Source organism: Bombina bombina, chromosome 2 (assembly GCF_027579735.1).
Source record: "Bombina bombina isolate aBomBom1 chromosome 2, aBomBom1.pri, whole genome shotgun sequence".
In the NCBI taxonomy this organism is placed as follows: domain Eukaryota; kingdom Metazoa; phylum Chordata; class Amphibia; order Anura; family Bombinatoridae; genus Bombina; species Bombina bombina.
The window spans coordinates 717,639,615-717,657,236 of record NC_069500.1 but is presented as its reverse complement, the minus strand read 5'-3'; the positions used below and the strand labels follow the sequence as shown (position 1 = coordinate 717,657,236).

Below are 17,622 nucleotides of genomic sequence, written 5' to 3'. Positions count from 1 at the left end.
CCATTTTAGCACGTAGAGCGTTATGGCTTAAGTCCTGGTCAGCTGATGTTTCATCTAAATCTAAGCTTTTGTCCATCCCTTTCAAAGGTAAGACCCTATTCGGGCCTGCATTGAAAGAGATCATTATAGACATTACTGGAGGGAAGGGTCATACCTGCCCTCAGGATAAGTCAAATAAGACAAGGACCAAACAAAATAATTTTCGTTCCTTTCGAAACTTCGAGTTGTCCCTCTACCTCTTCCCCTGCTGCAAAGCAAGAGGGGAACTTTGCTGAATCCAAGCCAACCTGGAGACCTAATCAGGCTTGGAACAAGGGTAAACAGGCCAAAAAGCCTGCTGCTGCCACTAAGTCAGCATGAAGGGGTAGCCCCCAATCCGGGACCGGATCTAGTAGGGGGCAAACTCTCTCTCTTTGCTCAGGCCTGGGCAAGAGACGTTCAGGATTCCTGAGCAGTAGAAATTGTAACCCAGGGATACCTTCTAGATTTCAAGGATTCCCTCCAAGGGGGAGGTTCCATCTTTCTCAATTGTTTGTAAACCCGACAAAAAGAGGCATTCTTACGCTGTGTAGAAGACTTTTTTACCATGAGAGTGATCTGCCCAGTTCCAAAAGCAGAACAGGGGCAGGGGTTCTACTCCAATCTGTTTATAGTTCCCAAAAAGGAGGGACCCTTCAGACCAATTCTGGATCTCAAGATCCTAAACCAATTCCTAAGAATTCCATCTTTACAAGATGGAGACCATTCGGACTATCTTACCATCGATCCAGGAGGGTCAATATATGACCACCGTGGACTTAAAGGATGCGTATCTGCACATTCCTATCCACAAAGATCATCACCAGTTCCTCGGGTTCGCCTTTCTGGACAAGCATTATCAGTTTGTGGCTCTTCCTTTCGGGTTGGCCACTGTGCCGCGAATCTTCACGAAGGTGCTAGGGTCCCTTCTGGCGGTTCTAAGGCCACGGGGCATAGTAGTGGCGCCTTATCTAGACGACATTCTAATTCAAGCGTCGTCCTTCCAATTAGCCAAGTCTCACACGGACTTAGTGTTGGCCTTTCTAAGGTCTCACGGGTGGAAAGTGAACATAAAAAAAAGAATTCTCTTTCCCCCCTCACAAGAGTTTCATTTCTAGGGACTCTGATAGACTCGGTGGACATGAAAATATTTCTGACGGAGGTCAGGAAATCAAAGATTTTGTCCACCTGCTGAGCTCTTCATTCCATTCCTCGGCCGTCAGTGGCTCAGTGTATGGAGGTAATCGGACTAATGGTAGCGGCAATGGACATAGTTCAGTTTGCTCGCTTGCATCTCAGACCACTGCAACTATGCATGCTCAATCAGTGGAATGGGGATTATGCAGATTTATCTCCTCAGATAAATCTGGATTAAGAGACCAGAGACTCTCTTCTTTGGTGGTTGTTACAGGATCATCTGTCCCAGGGAATGTTTCCGCAGGCCAGAATGGGTTATAGTGACGACAGACGACAGCCTTCTGTGCTGGGGTGCAGTCTGGAATTCCCTGAAAGCTCAGGGTTTGTGGACTCGGGAAGAGGCTCTCCTACCGATAAATATTCTGGAATTAAGAGCGATATTCAATGCTCTCCAGGCATGGCCTCAGCTGGCTTCGGCCAGATTCATCAGGGTTCAGTCGGACAACATCACGACTGTGGCTTATATCAATCAGGGCGGAACAAAGAATTCCTTAGCGATAGAGGTCTCAAGGATAATCCAATGGGCAGAGGCTCACTCTTGCCATCTGTCAGCGATCTATATCCCAGGTGTAGAGAACTGGGAGGCAGATTTTCTAAGTCGTCAGACTTTTCATCCGGGAGAGTGGGAACTCCATCCGGAGGTGTTTGCTCAGCTGGTTCGGCTATGGGGCACACCAGAGTTGGATCTGATGGCGTCTCGTTAGAACGCCAAACTTCCTCGTTACGGCTCCAGGTCAAGGGATCCTCAGGCTGTACTGATAGATGCTCTAGCAGTACCCTGGTCGTTCAACCTGGCCGTTCAACCTGGCTTATGTGTTTCCACTTTTCCCTCTCCTTCCACGTCTGATTGGCAGAATCAAACAGGAGAGAGCATCGGTTATTTTGATCGCGCCTGCGTGGCCACGCAGGACTTGGTATGCTGACCGGGTGGACATGTCATCCCTTCCACCATGGTCTCTGCCATTGAGACAGGACCTTCTGATTCAAGGTCCATTCAAGCATCCAAATCTAATTTCTCTGCAACGGACTGCTTGGAGATTGAAACCTTGATTCAGGCTCGAAAGCCTGTTACCAGGAAAATTTATCATAAGATATGGCGTAAATATCTTTTTTGGTGCAAATCCAAAGGCTTCTCCTGGAGTAAAATCAGGATTCCTAGGATTTTGTCTTTTCTCCAAGAGGGATTGGAGAAAGGATTATCAGCTAGTTCCCTAAAGGGACAGATATCTGCTATGTCTATTTTGTTGCACAAGCATCTGGCAGATGTTCCAGACTTTCGGGCTTTTTGTCAGGCTTTAGTTAGAATTAAGCCTGTGTTTAAACCTATTGCTCCGCCATGGAGTCTAAATTTAGTTCTTAGAGTTCTTCAGGGGGTTCCGTTTTGAACCCATGCATTCCATAGATATTAAGCTTTTATCTTGGAAAGTTTTGTTCCTAGTTGCTATCTCTTCAGTTCGAAGAGTTTCTGAACTATCTGCATTACAATGTGACTCTCCTGATCTTGTGTTCCATGCTGATAAGGTGGTCTTGCGTACAAAGCCTGGGTTCCTACCTAAGGTTGTTACTAACAGGAATATTATTCAAGAAATTGTTGTTCCTTCTCTGTGTCCTTATCCTTCTTGTAAGAAGGAACGTCTGTTGCACAACTTGGACGTGGTTCGTGCTTTGAAATTTTATTTGCAGGCAACCAAAGATTTTCGGAAAACATCTTCTTTGTTGTCTATTCTGGAAAGCGTAGGGGTCAAAAGGCTACGGCGACTTCTTTCCTTTTGGCTGAAAAGCATCATCCGTTTGGCTTATGAGACTGCTGGACAGCAACCTCCTGAAAGGATTACAGCTCATTCTACTAGAGCGGTAGCTTCCACATGGGCTTTTAAAAATGATGCTTCTGTTGAACAGATTTGTAAGGCTGCGACTTGGTCGTCGCTTCATGCCTTTTCAAAATTTTATAAATTTGATACTTTTGCTTCTTCGGAGGCTATTTTTGGGAGAGAGGTTTTGCAAGCAGTGGTGCCTTCCGTTTAGGTTCCTGTCTTGTCCCTCCCTTCATCCGTGTCCTAAAGCTTTGGTATTGGTATCCCACAAGTTAGGATGAATCCGTGGACTCGGTACATCATGCAAAAGAAACAAAATTTATGCTTACTTGATAAATTTCTTTCTTTTGCGATGTACCGAGTCCACGGCCCGCCCTGTCTATTCAAGACAGATAGTATTTTTTTTTTATGTAAACTTCAGTCACCTCTGCACCTTATAGTTTCTCCTTTTCTTCCTAGGCCTTCGGTCGAATGACTGGGGGGTGGAGTTAAGGGGGGAGCTATATAGACAGCTCTGCTGTGGTGCTCTCTTTTCTACTTTCTGTCAGGAAGGACAATATCCCACAAGTTAGGATGAATCCGTGGACTCGGTACATCGCAAAAGAGAGAAATTTATCAGGTAAGCATAAATTTTGTTTTTCAGAATAAAAAGATTCTTTAAAAGATGATTTAGCTTTTTCTCAAATGCTGCAATAATTTTTGGCAAATTTGAACTGTTCAGTGTAATTTTTTAGAGCTAAAAAAATGTTTTTGGGCAATGCAGAAAATTGTTGCGCTTTTATTATTTAAAGGTGCAGTACATTTTTTTTTTTTTTTTTCTAAAAAAATTTGAGTCAATAAATAAGGTTAAGAATGACTATTGTGGCTATTGCTAGTCTGTTTAACATGTCTGAACTTGAGGAAACTCCTTGTTCTATGTGTTTAGAGGCCATTGTGGAACCCCCTCTTACTTTGTGTACCTCTTGTACTGAAAGGGCCTTTCAATGTAAAAAGCATATTTCTCTTGTTAAGTGTAGTCAGTCCACGGGTCATCCATTACTTATGGAATATATCTCTTCCTAACAGGAAGCTGCAAGAGGATCACCCAAGCAGAGCTGCTATATAGCTCCTCCCCTCACATGTCATATTCAGTCATTCTCTTGCAGCCTAACTCGCTGTGAGAGGTCTGTGGTGTTTTTTAACTTAGTTTATTTCTTCAATCAAAAGTTTATTTTAAATGGCACCGGAGTGTGCTGTTTGTTCTCAGGCAGCATTAGAAGAAGAATCTGCCTGCGTTTTCTATGATCTTAGCAGACGTAACTAAGATCCACTGGCTGTTCTCATCTGAGGAGTGAGGTAACTTCAGAAAAGGGGAATAGCATGCAGGGCCCCCCTGCAAATGAGGTATGTGCAGTAAATTATTTTTCTGAGGAATGGAATTGACTGAGAAAATACTGCTGATACCAATGTAACATAAGTTCAGCCTTAAATGCAGTGATAGCAACTGGTATTAGGCTGATGAGTGTGTGTACACTGAATGTATTTTTCTAAGGAATGGAATTGACTCTGAAAATACTGTTAATACTGAAATAATGTATGAGCCTTAACTGCAGTAAAAGCGACTGGTAGCAGGCTTATTAATAACACTTCATAACTTTTCAAATGTATGTTTAAAACGTTTACTGGCATGTTAATCGTTTTTTGTGAGGTACTTGGTGATAAAACTTATTGGGGCATGATTTTTACCACATGGCCATCTTTGTTTTCTGCATATAAACAGTTATCTGAGCTTCCCCACTGTAATATGAGTGGGAGGGGCCTATTTTAGCGCTTTTTTGCGCAGTAAAAATTCAGTCACAATCTGTCTACTTCATCCTCCATGATCCAGATCGTCTCTAGAGAGCTCAGGGGTCTTCAAAATTCATTTTGAGGGAGGTAATCAGTCACAGCAGACCTGTGACAGTGTGTTTTGACTGTGATAAAAACGTTAATTATTAAATTGTTATCCGTTTTTGGGTATTAAGGGGTTAATCATCCATTTGCTGGTGGGTGCAATCCTTTGCTAACTTAATACATTTACTGTGAAAAATTGGTTGCTATAACTATTTTGGTTCATTGTTATTTCAACTGTGACGGCTTTTTGTGCTTCCGTTTTTTATATTGCTTGTAAATTTATTTAGAAAAGTATTTCCAAGCTTGCTAGTCTCATTGCTAGTCTGTTTAAACATGTCTGACACAGATGAATCTCTTTTTTCACTATGTTTAAAGGCCAATGTGGAGCCCAATAGAAATTTGTGTACTAATTGCATTGATGTTACTTTAAATAAAAGTCAATCTTTACATGTAAAGAAATTATCACCAGACAACGAGGGGGAAGTTATGCCGACTAACTCTCCTCACGTGTCAGTACCTTCGCCTCCCGCTCAGGAGGTGCGTGATTTTGTGGCGCCAAGTACATCAGGGAGGCCCTTACAAATCACTTTGCAAGACATGGCTACTGTTATGACAGAAGTATTATCTAAATTGCCAGAATTAAGAAGCAAGCGCGATAGCTCTGGGTTAAGGACAGATACTGCGTCACAGTTTGCAGAACATGAAGACGGAGAGCTTCATTCTGTGGGTGACGGATCTGATCCAGGGAGACTGGATTCAGAGATTTCTAATTTTAAATTTAAGCTTGAGAACCTCCGCATATCGCTAGGGGAGGTATTAGCGGCTCTGAATGATTGTAACACGGTTGCAATTCCAGAAAAATTATGTAGGTTGGATAGATACTATGCGGTACCGGTGTGTACTGACGTGTTTCCTATACCTAAAAGGCTTACAGAGATTATTAGCAAAGAGTGGGATAGACCTGGTGTGCCTTTTTCCCCTCCTCCCATATTTTGGAAAATGTTTCCTATAGACGCCACCACACGAGACTTATGGCAGACGGTCCCTAAGGTGGAGGGAGCAGTTTCTACTTTAGCTAAGCGTACCACTATCCCGGTGGAGGATAGTTGTGCCTTTTCAGATCCAATGGATAAGAAATTAGAGGGTTACCTTAAGAAAATGTTTGTTCAACAAGGTTTTATCTTACAGCCCCTTACATGCATTGCGCCTGTCACTGCTGCGGCGGCATTCTGGTTTGAGTCTCTGGAAGAGGCCATTCGCACAGCTCCATTGGATGAAATTATGAACAAGCTTAAAGCACTTAAGCTAGCTAACGCATTTGTTTCTGATGCTGTCGTACATTTAACCAAACTTACGGCTAAGAACTCCGGATTCGCCATCCAAGCGCGCAGAGCGCTATGGCTTAAATCCTGATCAGCTGACGTGACTTCTATATCTAAATTGCTTAATATTCCTTTCAAAGGGCAGACCTTATTCGGGCCCGGCTTGAAAGAAATTATAGCTGACATTACGGGAGGTAAGGGCCATGCTCTACCTCAGGACAGGGCCAAATCAAAGGCCAAACAGTCTAATTTTCGTGCCTTTAGTAACTTCAAGGCAGGAGCAGCATCAACTTCCTCCGCTCCAAAACAGGAAGGAGCTGTTGCTCGTTACAGGCAGGGCTGGAAAGTTAACCAGTCCTGGAACAAGGGCAAGCAGGCCAAGAAACCTGCTGCTGCCCCTAAGACAGCATGAAGAGAGGGCCCCCTATCCGGAAACGGATCTAGTGGGGGGCAGACTTTCTCTCTTCGCCCAGGCTTGGGCAAGAGATGTCCAGGATCCCTGGGCGTTGGAGATCATATCTCAGGGATATCTCCTGGACTTCAAAACTTCTCCTCCACGAGGGAGATTTCATCTTTCAAGGTTATCAGCAAACCAAATAAAGAAAGAGGCGTTTCTACGCTGTGTACAAGACCTCTTACTAATGGGGGTGATCCACCCAGTTCCGCGGACGGAACACGGGCAAGGATTCTATTCAAATCTATTTGTGGTTCCCAAGAAAGAGGGAACCTTCAGACCAATCTTGGACTTAAAAATCCTAAACAAATTCCTAAGAGTTCCATCATTCAAAATGGAAACTATTCGAACCATCCTTCCCATGATGAAGAGGGTCAGTACATGACCACAGTGAACTTAAAGGATGCCTACCTTCACATACCGATTCACAAGGATCATTATCGGTACCTAAGATTTGCTTTCCTAGACGGGCATTACCAGTTTGTAGATCTTCCCTTCGGATTAGCTACGGCTCCAAGAATCTTTACAAAAGTTCTGGGCTCACTTCTGGCGGTACTAAGACCGCGAGGCATAGCGGTGACTCCGTACCTAGACGACATTCTGATACAAGCGTCAAGTTTTCAAACTGCCAAGTCTCATACAGAGATAGTTCTGGCATTTCTGAGGTCGCATGGGTGGAAGGTGAACGTGGAAAAGAGTTCTCTATCACCACTTACAAGGGTTCCCTTTCTAGGGACTCTTATAGATTCTGTAGAGATGAAAATTTTCCTGACAGAGGCCAGGTTATCAAAACTTCTAAATGCTTGCCGTGTCCTTCATTCCATTCCACACCCGTCAGTAGCTCAGTGCATGGAAGTAATCGGCTTAATGGTAGCGGCAATGGACATAGTACCATTTGCGCGCCTGCATCTCAGACCGCTGCAATTGTGCATGCTAAGTCAGTGGAACGGGGATTACTCAGATTTGTCCCCCCTACTAAATCTGGATCAAGAGACCAGAGATTCTCTTCTATGGTGGCTTTCTCGGCCACATCTGTCCAAGGGGATGACCTTTCGCAGGCCAGATTGGACGATTGTAACAACAGACGCCAGCCTTCTAGGCTGGGGCGCAGTCTGGAACTCCCTGAAGGCTCAGGGATTATGGACTCAGGAGGAGAAACTCCTCCCAATAAATATTCTGGAATTAAGAGCAATATTCAATGCTCTCCTAGCTTGGCCTCAGTTAGCAACTCTGAGGTTCATCAGATTTCAGTCGGACAACATCACGACTGTGGCTTACATCAACCATCAAGGGGGAACCAGAAGTTCCCTAGCGATGTTGGAAGTCTCAAAGATAATTCGCTGGGCAGAGTCTCACTCTTGCCACCTGTCAGCGATTTACATCCCAGGCGTGGAGAACTGGGAGGCGGATTTTCTAAGTCACCAGACTTTTCATCCGGGGGAGTGGGAACTTCATCCGGAGGTCTTTGCTCAACTGATTCATCGTTGGGGCAAACCAGATCTGGATCTCATGGCGTCTCGCCAGAACGCCAAGCTTCCTTGTTACGGATCCAGGTCCAGGGACCCGGGAGCGGTGCTGATAGATGCTCTGACAGCCCCTTGGGTCTTCAACATGGCTTATGTGTTTCCACCATTTCCGATGCTTCCTCGTTTGATTGCCAAGATCAAACAGGAGAGAGCTTTGGTGATTCTGATAGCGCCTGCGTTGCCACGCAGGACCTGGTATGCAGACCTAGTGGACATGTCGTCCTGTCCACCGTGGTCTCTGCCTCTGAGACAGGACCTTCTAATTCAGGGTCCTTTCAACCATCCAAATCTAATTTCTCTGAGGCTGACTGCATGGAGATTGAACGCTTGATTCTATCAAAGCGTGGCTTCTCGGAGTCGGTTATTGATACCTTAATACAGGCTAGGAAGCCTGTTACCAGAAAAATTTACCATAAGATATGGCGTAAATATTTATATTGGTGCGAATCCAAGTGTTACTCATGGAGTAAGGTTAGGATTCCTAGGATATTGTCCTTTCTACAAGAGGGTTTAGAAAAGGGCTTATCTGCTAGTTCGTTAAAGGGACAGATTTCTGCTCTGTCTATTCTCTTACACAAACGTCTGGCTGAAGTTCCAGACGTTCAGGCTTTTTGTCAGGCTTTAGCTAGGATTAAGCCTGTGTTTAAGACTGTTGCTCCGCCGTGGAGCTTAAACTTAGTTCTTAACGTTCTTCAAGGCGTTCCATTTGAACCCCTTCATTCCATTGATATCAAGCTGTTATCCTGGAAGGTTCTGTTTTTGATGGCTATTTCCTCGGCTCGAAGAGTCTCTGAGTTATCTGCCTTACATTGTGATTCTCCTTATCTGATTTTTCATTCAGACAAGGTAGTTCTGCGTACTAAACCTGGGTTCTTACCTAAGGTAGTTACTAACAGGAATATCAATCAAGAGATTGTTGTTCCATCACTGTGTCCTAACCCTTCTTCAAAGAAGGAACGACTTTTGCATAATCTGGAAGTAGTCCGTGCCCTGAAGTTCTATTTGCAGGCAACTAAAGATTTTCGTCAAACTTCTTCCCTGTTTGTCGTTTACTCTGGACAGAGAAGAGGTCAAAAGGCTTCGGCTACCTCTCTCTCTTTTTGGCTTCGTAGCATAAAACGTTTAGCCTATGAGACTGCTGGACTGCAGCCTCCTGAAAGGATTACAGCTCATTCTACTAGAGCTGTGGCTTCCACCTGGGCCTTTAAAAATGAGGCCTCTGTTGAACAGATTTGCAAGGCTGCAACTTGGTCTTCATTTCACACTTTTTCAAAATTTTACAAATTTGACACTTTTGCTTCTTCGGAGGCTATTTTTGGGAGAAAGGTACTTCAGGCAGTGGTTCCTTCTGTTTAATGTTCCTGCCTTGTCCCTCCCTTCATCCGTGTACTTTAGCTTTGGTATTGGTATTCCATAAGTAATGGATGACCCGTGGACTGACTACACTTAACAAGAGAAAACATAATTTATGCTTACCTGATAAATTTATTTCTCTTGTAGTGTAGTCAGTCCACGGCCCGCCCTGTCTTTAAGGCAGATCTAAATTTTAATTAAACTCCAGTCACCACTGCACCCTATGGTTTCTCCTTTCTCGTCTGGTTTTGGTCGAATGACTGAATATGACATGTGAGGGGAGGAGCTATATAGCAGCTCTGCTTGGGTGATCCTCTTGCAGCTTCCTGTTAGGAAGAGATATATTCCATAAGTAATGGATGACCCGTGGACTGACTATACTACAAGAGAAATAAATTTATCAGGTAAGCATAAATTATGTTTTTATGTAAAGACAGTGTGCCTAAGGACGATTCTCATTCTGAAGAGAATCAGGATATGCCGCCAAATTCTCCCCAAGTTCACAACCTTTTAACGCCCACCCAAGCGACGCAGAGTTCCTCAACCGCGTCTAATTCATTTACTCTGCAGGAGATGGCTGCAGTTATGTCAACTACCCTTAGAGGTATTATCTAAGTTACCAGTGTTACAGGGCAAACGCAGTAGGACAGGAATAAATGTGAATACTGAGTCCTCTGATGCTTTGGCTATTTCCGATGTACCCTCACAGAGATCTGAGTTGGGGGTCAGGGAATTGTTGTCTGAGGGAGAACTTTCGGAATCAGGAAGTGTGTTACCTTAGACAGATTTGGACGTCATGTCCTTTAAATTTAAGCTGGAACACCTCCGCCTGTTACTTAGGGAGGTCTTAGCGACTCTGGATGACTGGGACCCTATTATGGTACCACCAGAGAAATTGTGTAAGATGGACAAATATCTAGAAGTTCCCACGTTCACTGATGTTTTTCCGGTTCCCAAGAGAATCTCGGAGATTATCAAGAAGGAGCGGGACAGACCGGGTATACCATTCTCTCCTCCTAATTTTAAGAAAATGTATCCCATATCAGACACCATTCGGGACTCTTGGCAGACTGTCCCTAAGGTGGAGGGAGCTATATCTACCCTGGCTAAACGTACAACTATTCCTATTGAGGACAGCTGTGCTTTCAAAGACCCTATGGATAAGAAATTAGAGGGTCTTCTAAAGAAGTTATTTATTCATCAGGGTTTCCTTTTACAACAGACAGCCTGCATTGTTCCAGTTACTTCGGCAGCAGCTTTCTGGTTTGATGCCTTAGAAGAGTCTCTCAAAATTGAGACCCCATTAGAGGATATTTTAGATAGAATTAAGGCTCTCAAGCTAGCTAATTCTTTTATCACATATGCCGCCTTTCAAATTGCTAAGTTGGCGGCTAAAAATGCAGGATTTGCAATTTTAGCGCGAAGAGCGCTATGGCTAAAATCGTGGTCTGCTGATGTCATCTTAGTCAAAGCTCTTGGCTATTCCTTTCAAGGGTAAGACCCTCTTTGGACCTGAGTTAAAGGAAATCATTTCTGACATTACTGGAGGTAAAGGTCACACTCTAAGTCTGTTAAGATGAGGGGTAAACAAAATTTTCGTTCCTTTCGGAACTTTAAAGGAGTACCCTCTTCTTCCGCTTCCTCCACAAAGCAGGAAGGGAGTTTTGCTCAGGCCAAGTCCGTCTGGAGACCCAAGCCCGCTGCTGCTACCAAGACAGAATGAAGGGGCTGCCCCCGATCTGGGACCGGATCTAGTAGGGGGCAGACTTTCTTTCTTTGCCCGGCTTGGGCAAGAGATGTTCAGGACCCCTGGGCACTGGAAATCGTGACCCACGGGTATCAACTAGAATTCAAAAGTTTTCTCCCAAGAGGGAGATTTCTTCTTTCACGATTATCTGTAGACGAGATAAAGAGAGGCGTTCTTACGTTGTAGGAGTGATTCGTCCCGTTCCAAGACTAGAACAGGGACAGGGGTTTTACTCAAATCTTTTCGTGGTTCCCAAACAAGAGGGAACGTTCAGACCTATTTTAGATCTCAAGAGTCTAAACAAGTTTCTCAGAGTGGCGCCTTATCTGGACGATATTTTGATTCAGGCGTCGACTTATCTAACAAAGTCTCATACAGACACAGTGTTGTCCTTTCTGAGAACTCACGGATGGAAGGTGAATCTACAAAAAAGTTCACTAATTCCTTAGGCAAAGGTTCCCTTCTTGGGAACTCTGATAGACTCTATAGCCATGAAGATTTTTCTGACGGAGGTCAGAAAGTCAAAAATTCTAAATACATGCCAAGCCCTTCAGTAGAATCCTCGGCCATCAGTGGCTGTGTATAGAGGTAATTGGATTGATGGTGGCAGCAATGGACATCATTCAGTTTGCTCGGTTTCATCTCAGACCACTGCAACTGTGCATACTCGGGCAGTGGAATGGGGACTATGCAAATTTATCGGCTCCGATAAATCTGGATCAAGAGACCAGAAACTCTCTTCTTTGGTGGTAGTTGCCGGATCATCTATCCCAAGGGATGTGTGTTTGCAGAACCTCGTGGGTGATAGTGACAACGGACGCCAGTCTACTGGGCTGGGGTGCAGTCTGGAATTCCCTGAAGGCTCAGGGTGTATGGACTCAGGTGGAGTCTCTACTTCCAATCAATATTCTGGAATTGAGAGCAATATTCAATGCGCTTCAAGCATGGCCTCAGTTGGCTTCGGCAAAATTAATCAGATTCTAGTCGGACAACATCACGACTGTGGCTTACATCAATCAGGGAGGAACAAGGAGTTCCTTAGCGATGACAGAAGTATCCAAGATAATTCGATGGGCGGAGGCCCACTCCTGTTATCGGTCAGCAATCTACATCCCAGGAGTGGACAACTGGGAAGCAGATTTTTTTAAGCCGACACAGGCTTTTCATCCGGGGGAGTGGGAACTCAACCCGGAGGTATTTGCCTCACTGATTCTTCGATGGGGCAGACCGGAATTGGATCTGATGGCGTCTCGACAGAACGCCAAGCTCCCAAGATACGGATCCAGGTCGAGGGATCCTCAGGTCAAACTGATAGATGCCTTGGCAGTGCCTTGGTCGTTCAACCTAGCTTATGTGTTTCCACCGTTTCCTCTCCATCCCCAGGTGATTGCTCGGATCAAACAGGAGAGAGCTTCGGTAATTCTAATTGCACCTGCGTGGCCATACAGGACTTGGTATGCAGATCTAGTGGACATGTCCTCTCTGCCTCCGTGGAAACTTCCAGTGAGACAGGACCTTCTCATTCAAGGTCCTTTCCAACATCCAAATCTAATTTCTCTGCAGCTGACTGCTTGGAGATTGAACGCTTGATTTTATCTAAGCAGGGTTTCTCTGATTCGGTCATTGATACTTTGATTCAGGCACGTAAGCATGTTGCCAGAAAGATTTAACATAAGATATGGCATAAATATATTTTTTGGTGTGAATCCAAGAGCTACTCATGGAGTAAGGTTAGGATTCCCAGGATTCTGTCTTTTCTCCAAGAAGGATCATCAGCGAGTTCCTTAAAGGGACAAATTTCTGCTTTGTCAATTTTCCTACACAAATGTTTGGCAGATGTTCCAGACGTTCAGTCTTTTTGTCAGGCTCTTACCAGAATTAAGCCTGTGTTTAGACCTTATTGCTCCACCCTGGAGTTTGAATTTAGTTAATGTTCTTCAAGGAGTTCCGTTTGAACCCATGCATTCCATAGATATTAAGTTATCTTGGAAAGTTTTGTTTTTGGTTGCTATTTCTTTTGCTCGTAGAGTTTCTGAGCTTTCAGCGTTACAATGTGATTCGCCTTATCTTCCATTCTGATCAGGTGTTTTTACGTACCAAACCTGGTTTCCTTCCTAAGGTTGTTTCTAATAAAGAATATTAATCAGGAAATTGTTGTTCGTTCATTATGTCCTAACCCTTCTTCTAAGAAGGAGCGTATGTTGCATAACCTGGACGTGGTCCGTGCCCTGAAGTTTTACTTGCAGCCGACTAAGAATTTCCGTCAATCATCTTCATTATTCATTGTTTTTTCTCGAAAGCGTAGGGGTCAGAAAGCTACGGCTACCTCCCTTTCTTTTTGGCTAAAGAGTCTACGGCCCACCCTGTCATTTTTAAGACAGATTTAAATTTTATTTTTTATAAACTTCAGTCACCTCTGCACGTTTGGCTTTTCCTTTCTCTTCCTAACTTCGGTCGAATGACTGGAGGTGGAGGGAAGGGAGGAGCTATATGTACAACTCTGCTGTGGTGCTCTTTGCCACTTCCTGTTAGCAGGAGGATAAATCCCACAAGTAAGGATGAAATCCGTGGACTCGTCATATTGTAGAAGAAATTAATATATCTAGTAAGCATAACATTTTTTTTTGTCCAAATTCTAAGTAGAGGCTTCTCCATAACATGGATGTTATCAGATCTCTCAAGTTTTATTTGCAGTCTACTAAGGATTATAAGCAATACTTATAATCCTTAGTAGATATACTACAATATTTTTTTTTCAGTTTTAGAAATGTTCAGAATGCAATAGCAGTTTTGTTAGCCTCTTGGGTTAAAGCTTTTAATTCGTAAAGGCTTTCTTGGAGGTGGGACAGTCTTCACTGCCCATTCTACTAGGTCAGTGGCTACCTCCTGGGCTATTAAGAATTAGGCATCTGTTGATCAAATTTGCAAGACATCTACTTGGTCTTTCTTGCATGCTTTTTATAAAAAAAATCTACAATTATTGTTTTTGCTTCTCCTGAAGTAGCGGTTTCTAGTAATTAAGTTCTGGTGTGTGTACACAGTAGCTACTTCTAAACGATGTTTTATTATATTGAGAGAGACAATCCGTTTTATTTTTGCGTAATAAACCCAAGATGTGTGCAATGCATGTTACATCTGAGTAGTAAGATGCCATCTGTAATGTAATGTTAAAGCTTGTGGTAATTTTGTCATTAATTTGCTATATTTTACAATATGATTTATTGATATATCATGTTAAATGATTGTTTTATACCACTTTATTATTTATATATATATATATCTATCTATATATAGCATGTTGATATTAACAATGTGTTGAAGTATAAAACCAGTAGATGGCGCTGCATGCCAACTAAATCAAGTGTAAGTATCATTGTGGAATGCTTTAAACTCCCTTTATGTTTTTCCTTTTTGTTGTGTGTGTTTATAAATGTAGATGCCGCTCTGTGGATTTAGACTTGAACCAAGCACATATAGATAGTGCTCAGAAGAAAAAAGGAACAAAGGTTTTTGGAAGCCTTGAAAGAGGCCTAGATAAAATGATTACAATGCTTACTCCAAGCAAAAGAAAGGGTTACACAAGAGATGGCCCCAGGAAATTACGGGTGAATTGCCTTACACTTTCCCGCTTTGCTATTCAGTATATCCAAAAAAATGTATGCTTATGCTTTTGTATGCTTATTCCTCAGGCTCATTACAATGTCACAACTACAAATATTCTGAACCCGGATCAGTTACTGAATGAGATAACTAAAATCCTTCCAAAGAAGAACGTGGACTATGTACAAAAGGGGTAAGCAATTTGCATCTAGCAACCCTTTTTCATATGAAAACATAATATTCATTAAGTTTGTCTAAGTTGTGGTAGTATACATGCCTTAAGCATGTTCTTTATGGTTCGAAAAGTGTATTTGCAAAGCTATAAACCAATACCTTGCAGGTATAATCTGTGCATTTTATTGTGCTTATTTTTCAATTATTCTAATAATTATTTCTGTATTAATTTCTGCAGGTATAAGTTAAAGTGCAGAACACAGTCGGATTTTGGAAAGGTGACAATGCAGTTTGAGCTAGAGGTATGCCAGCTGAGCAAACCTGAAGTTGTTGGTATCAGAAGACAAAGACTTAAGGGTGATGCTTGGGTGTACAAGAGGCTAGTGGAAGACATCCTCTCTAGCTGCAAAGTGTAAAAGATACTACATATTAGTTACTGTGAATTGTTGTACATAATTGCCTGTACATATAGGTTTCTTATATCTGTTAAAGTTGCTCAACTTGAGCAAACATTTTAGTTTAGCTGCAAGTGGTTAATATTTTGTACACATGTAAAAAAAAAAACTTAATTAATTTTAAATATATATTTTTGTGTATGTATGTCCCTTTTTAAATGTATTTGTCTAGATAATGTACAATGATTATGATTTCATAATATTTCCGAAATAAAATAATTTGTAAATGGAAGAAAAGTTCACTCACTTGGTGTCCTCTGTTCATTCTGAAGAATTAAATGTAGATGGTGGTTGAGACATTTGCATAATTCTCTTCCTGTCTCTGATTTTTAAGTAGGATTTATTGAGGTCGTTAATTAAGCCACAGCTGTGGTTACTACAGTTAAACTGTATGCTCAGTATGTTGAGTAAAATAGGATTGACTCCAATAAATGTATTCTTTTAAAGTCAACAAAATGCCAGGCATTCAACTATCTAGTTGTACACTTTGTAATGAAATGTAAATTCATTACATTGGATTTGGACCAATGGACAGTGATCACAACTGTGTATTGCTAATCCTGTTGAAGTATTTAAAGGTTATAAAAACCTTGGCATTTGCATCCCTGTGGTTAAAGTAATAGATTTGGAAACATTTTTATTTTTTATGTGTAATACTGCAATAATCCATCAGCCAGTAATCAAAGATTAATATGAACCTATCAGAAAGTGTGTGTTGCATAACTGTAATCGGGCATATTTTGTGTGTTTTTATATGTATGTATTGTGCCTCTATCATGTCAAGTGAAAAATCGTTTTTTCTTTTAAACAATGTAATTTAACAAACTAGTAAAACATACACAAAACAGTATGTTCAATGCACAATGCAAGATCTACAATTTATTCACAAACAAGTTTGGTAAAAAGTTAAATAGATAAAACCATTTGCTATGAATACACTAAAAAGCATTTTAAGCACTGCCAACATAGTAAACCAGTCTGTTTTCCACCAGAATAATCAACACTGACAGTTAAACTGCTTTTAAATTACTATTGGGAATATCACTCCTGCCCTGCAGGAGGCGGCAAAGAACACCACACCAAAGCTGTTAAATATCACCTCCCTTCCCTCCAACCCCAGTCATTCTCTTTGCCTACGAAGGAAGTGGTAAAGTTAGGTGTTGGAAAAGATTCTTCAAGCAAGATTTTATTATTTTTTAAGTGGTGCAAGATTGTGCTGCTTTGTTCTAGGGTGTAGCCGTAGTCCATATCAGTCTCTTCAGTAGAGCAGTGGTGGCTTTAGAGCAATGGGAACTTGTGGGGTATAATTCTGGGATCGTCATTCAAAATAAAAGATGGAAATTTAATATAAATTATATAAGTTTGGGACATAAAAGGATTCTCTTATGACTTGGAGAGTATTTATTATGGGCAGTAATAGCAGGCACTGGGGACGAGGAGCAAGCTCAGATGTGGTGTTTTTAGCTTGACTTTTTTCTTGTAATGCCCACGATGAGCGGGGCTAACAGAAGCGCCAAAATTTGTTGCACACTTCCCCCTCATAGTTCCTGTGTTCTGTGACACGGAAGACTTCGTCTCAGTTTTTGGTCATTTTACGGACTTCATCTGACAGAATTAATAGATTGAGTCCGGATCATCTAACAGCCTATAAACTCCGGTGTTAGTCAGGCATGTAAGCACCTCAGCAAAGTTAAGCCGAGGTGTAAAGGTTTCCGGAGTATTTAATTTCTACTTATTTTATTTTCTTGCTGAAAAATAAAGCATTTTATTTCTAAAGATTTAAATGAACAGTAAAAAAAAATTTGTGAGGTATTTTTTTAATAAAATATAAATTTCTGTTTGTTCAGTTTTTGTGGTGAATAAAGATGGACCAAGAGGCCCTGTAAGATGTTACATGTTTATGTTTTGATGATAATGTTGAATCACCAATCCCTTTCTTTTCCTCATGTTTTGAGAGAACTTTACATTATAGGGATAGACTTTTCTTTCTCCAACATAGGTGTGTCCGGTCCACGGCGTCATCCTTACTTGTGGGATATTCTCTTCCCCAACAGGAAATGGCAAAGAGCCCAGCAAAGCTGGTCACATGA

The 17,622-nt window shown here is 42.1% G+C and overlaps 1 protein-coding gene across 1 annotated transcript in view; it reads left to right on the top strand.

Moving 5' to 3' along the window:
- The window catches only part of MELK (maternal embryonic leucine zipper kinase), a 267,107-nt gene extending 251,338 nt beyond the window's left edge, over nt 1-15,769 (top strand). Inside the window, exons 15-17 of the mRNA XM_053700016.1 lie at nt 14,728-14,908; nt 14,993-15,096; nt 15,316-15,769. Coding sequence (XP_053555991.1) covers nt 14,728-14,908; nt 14,993-15,096; nt 15,316-15,493 — 463 coding nt within the window. The 3' untranslated portion in view covers nt 15,494-15,769. The remainder of the gene's footprint in view (nt 1-14,727; nt 14,909-14,992; nt 15,097-15,315) is intronic.
- The last annotated feature ends 1,853 nt before the right edge of the window (nt 15,770-17,622 follow it).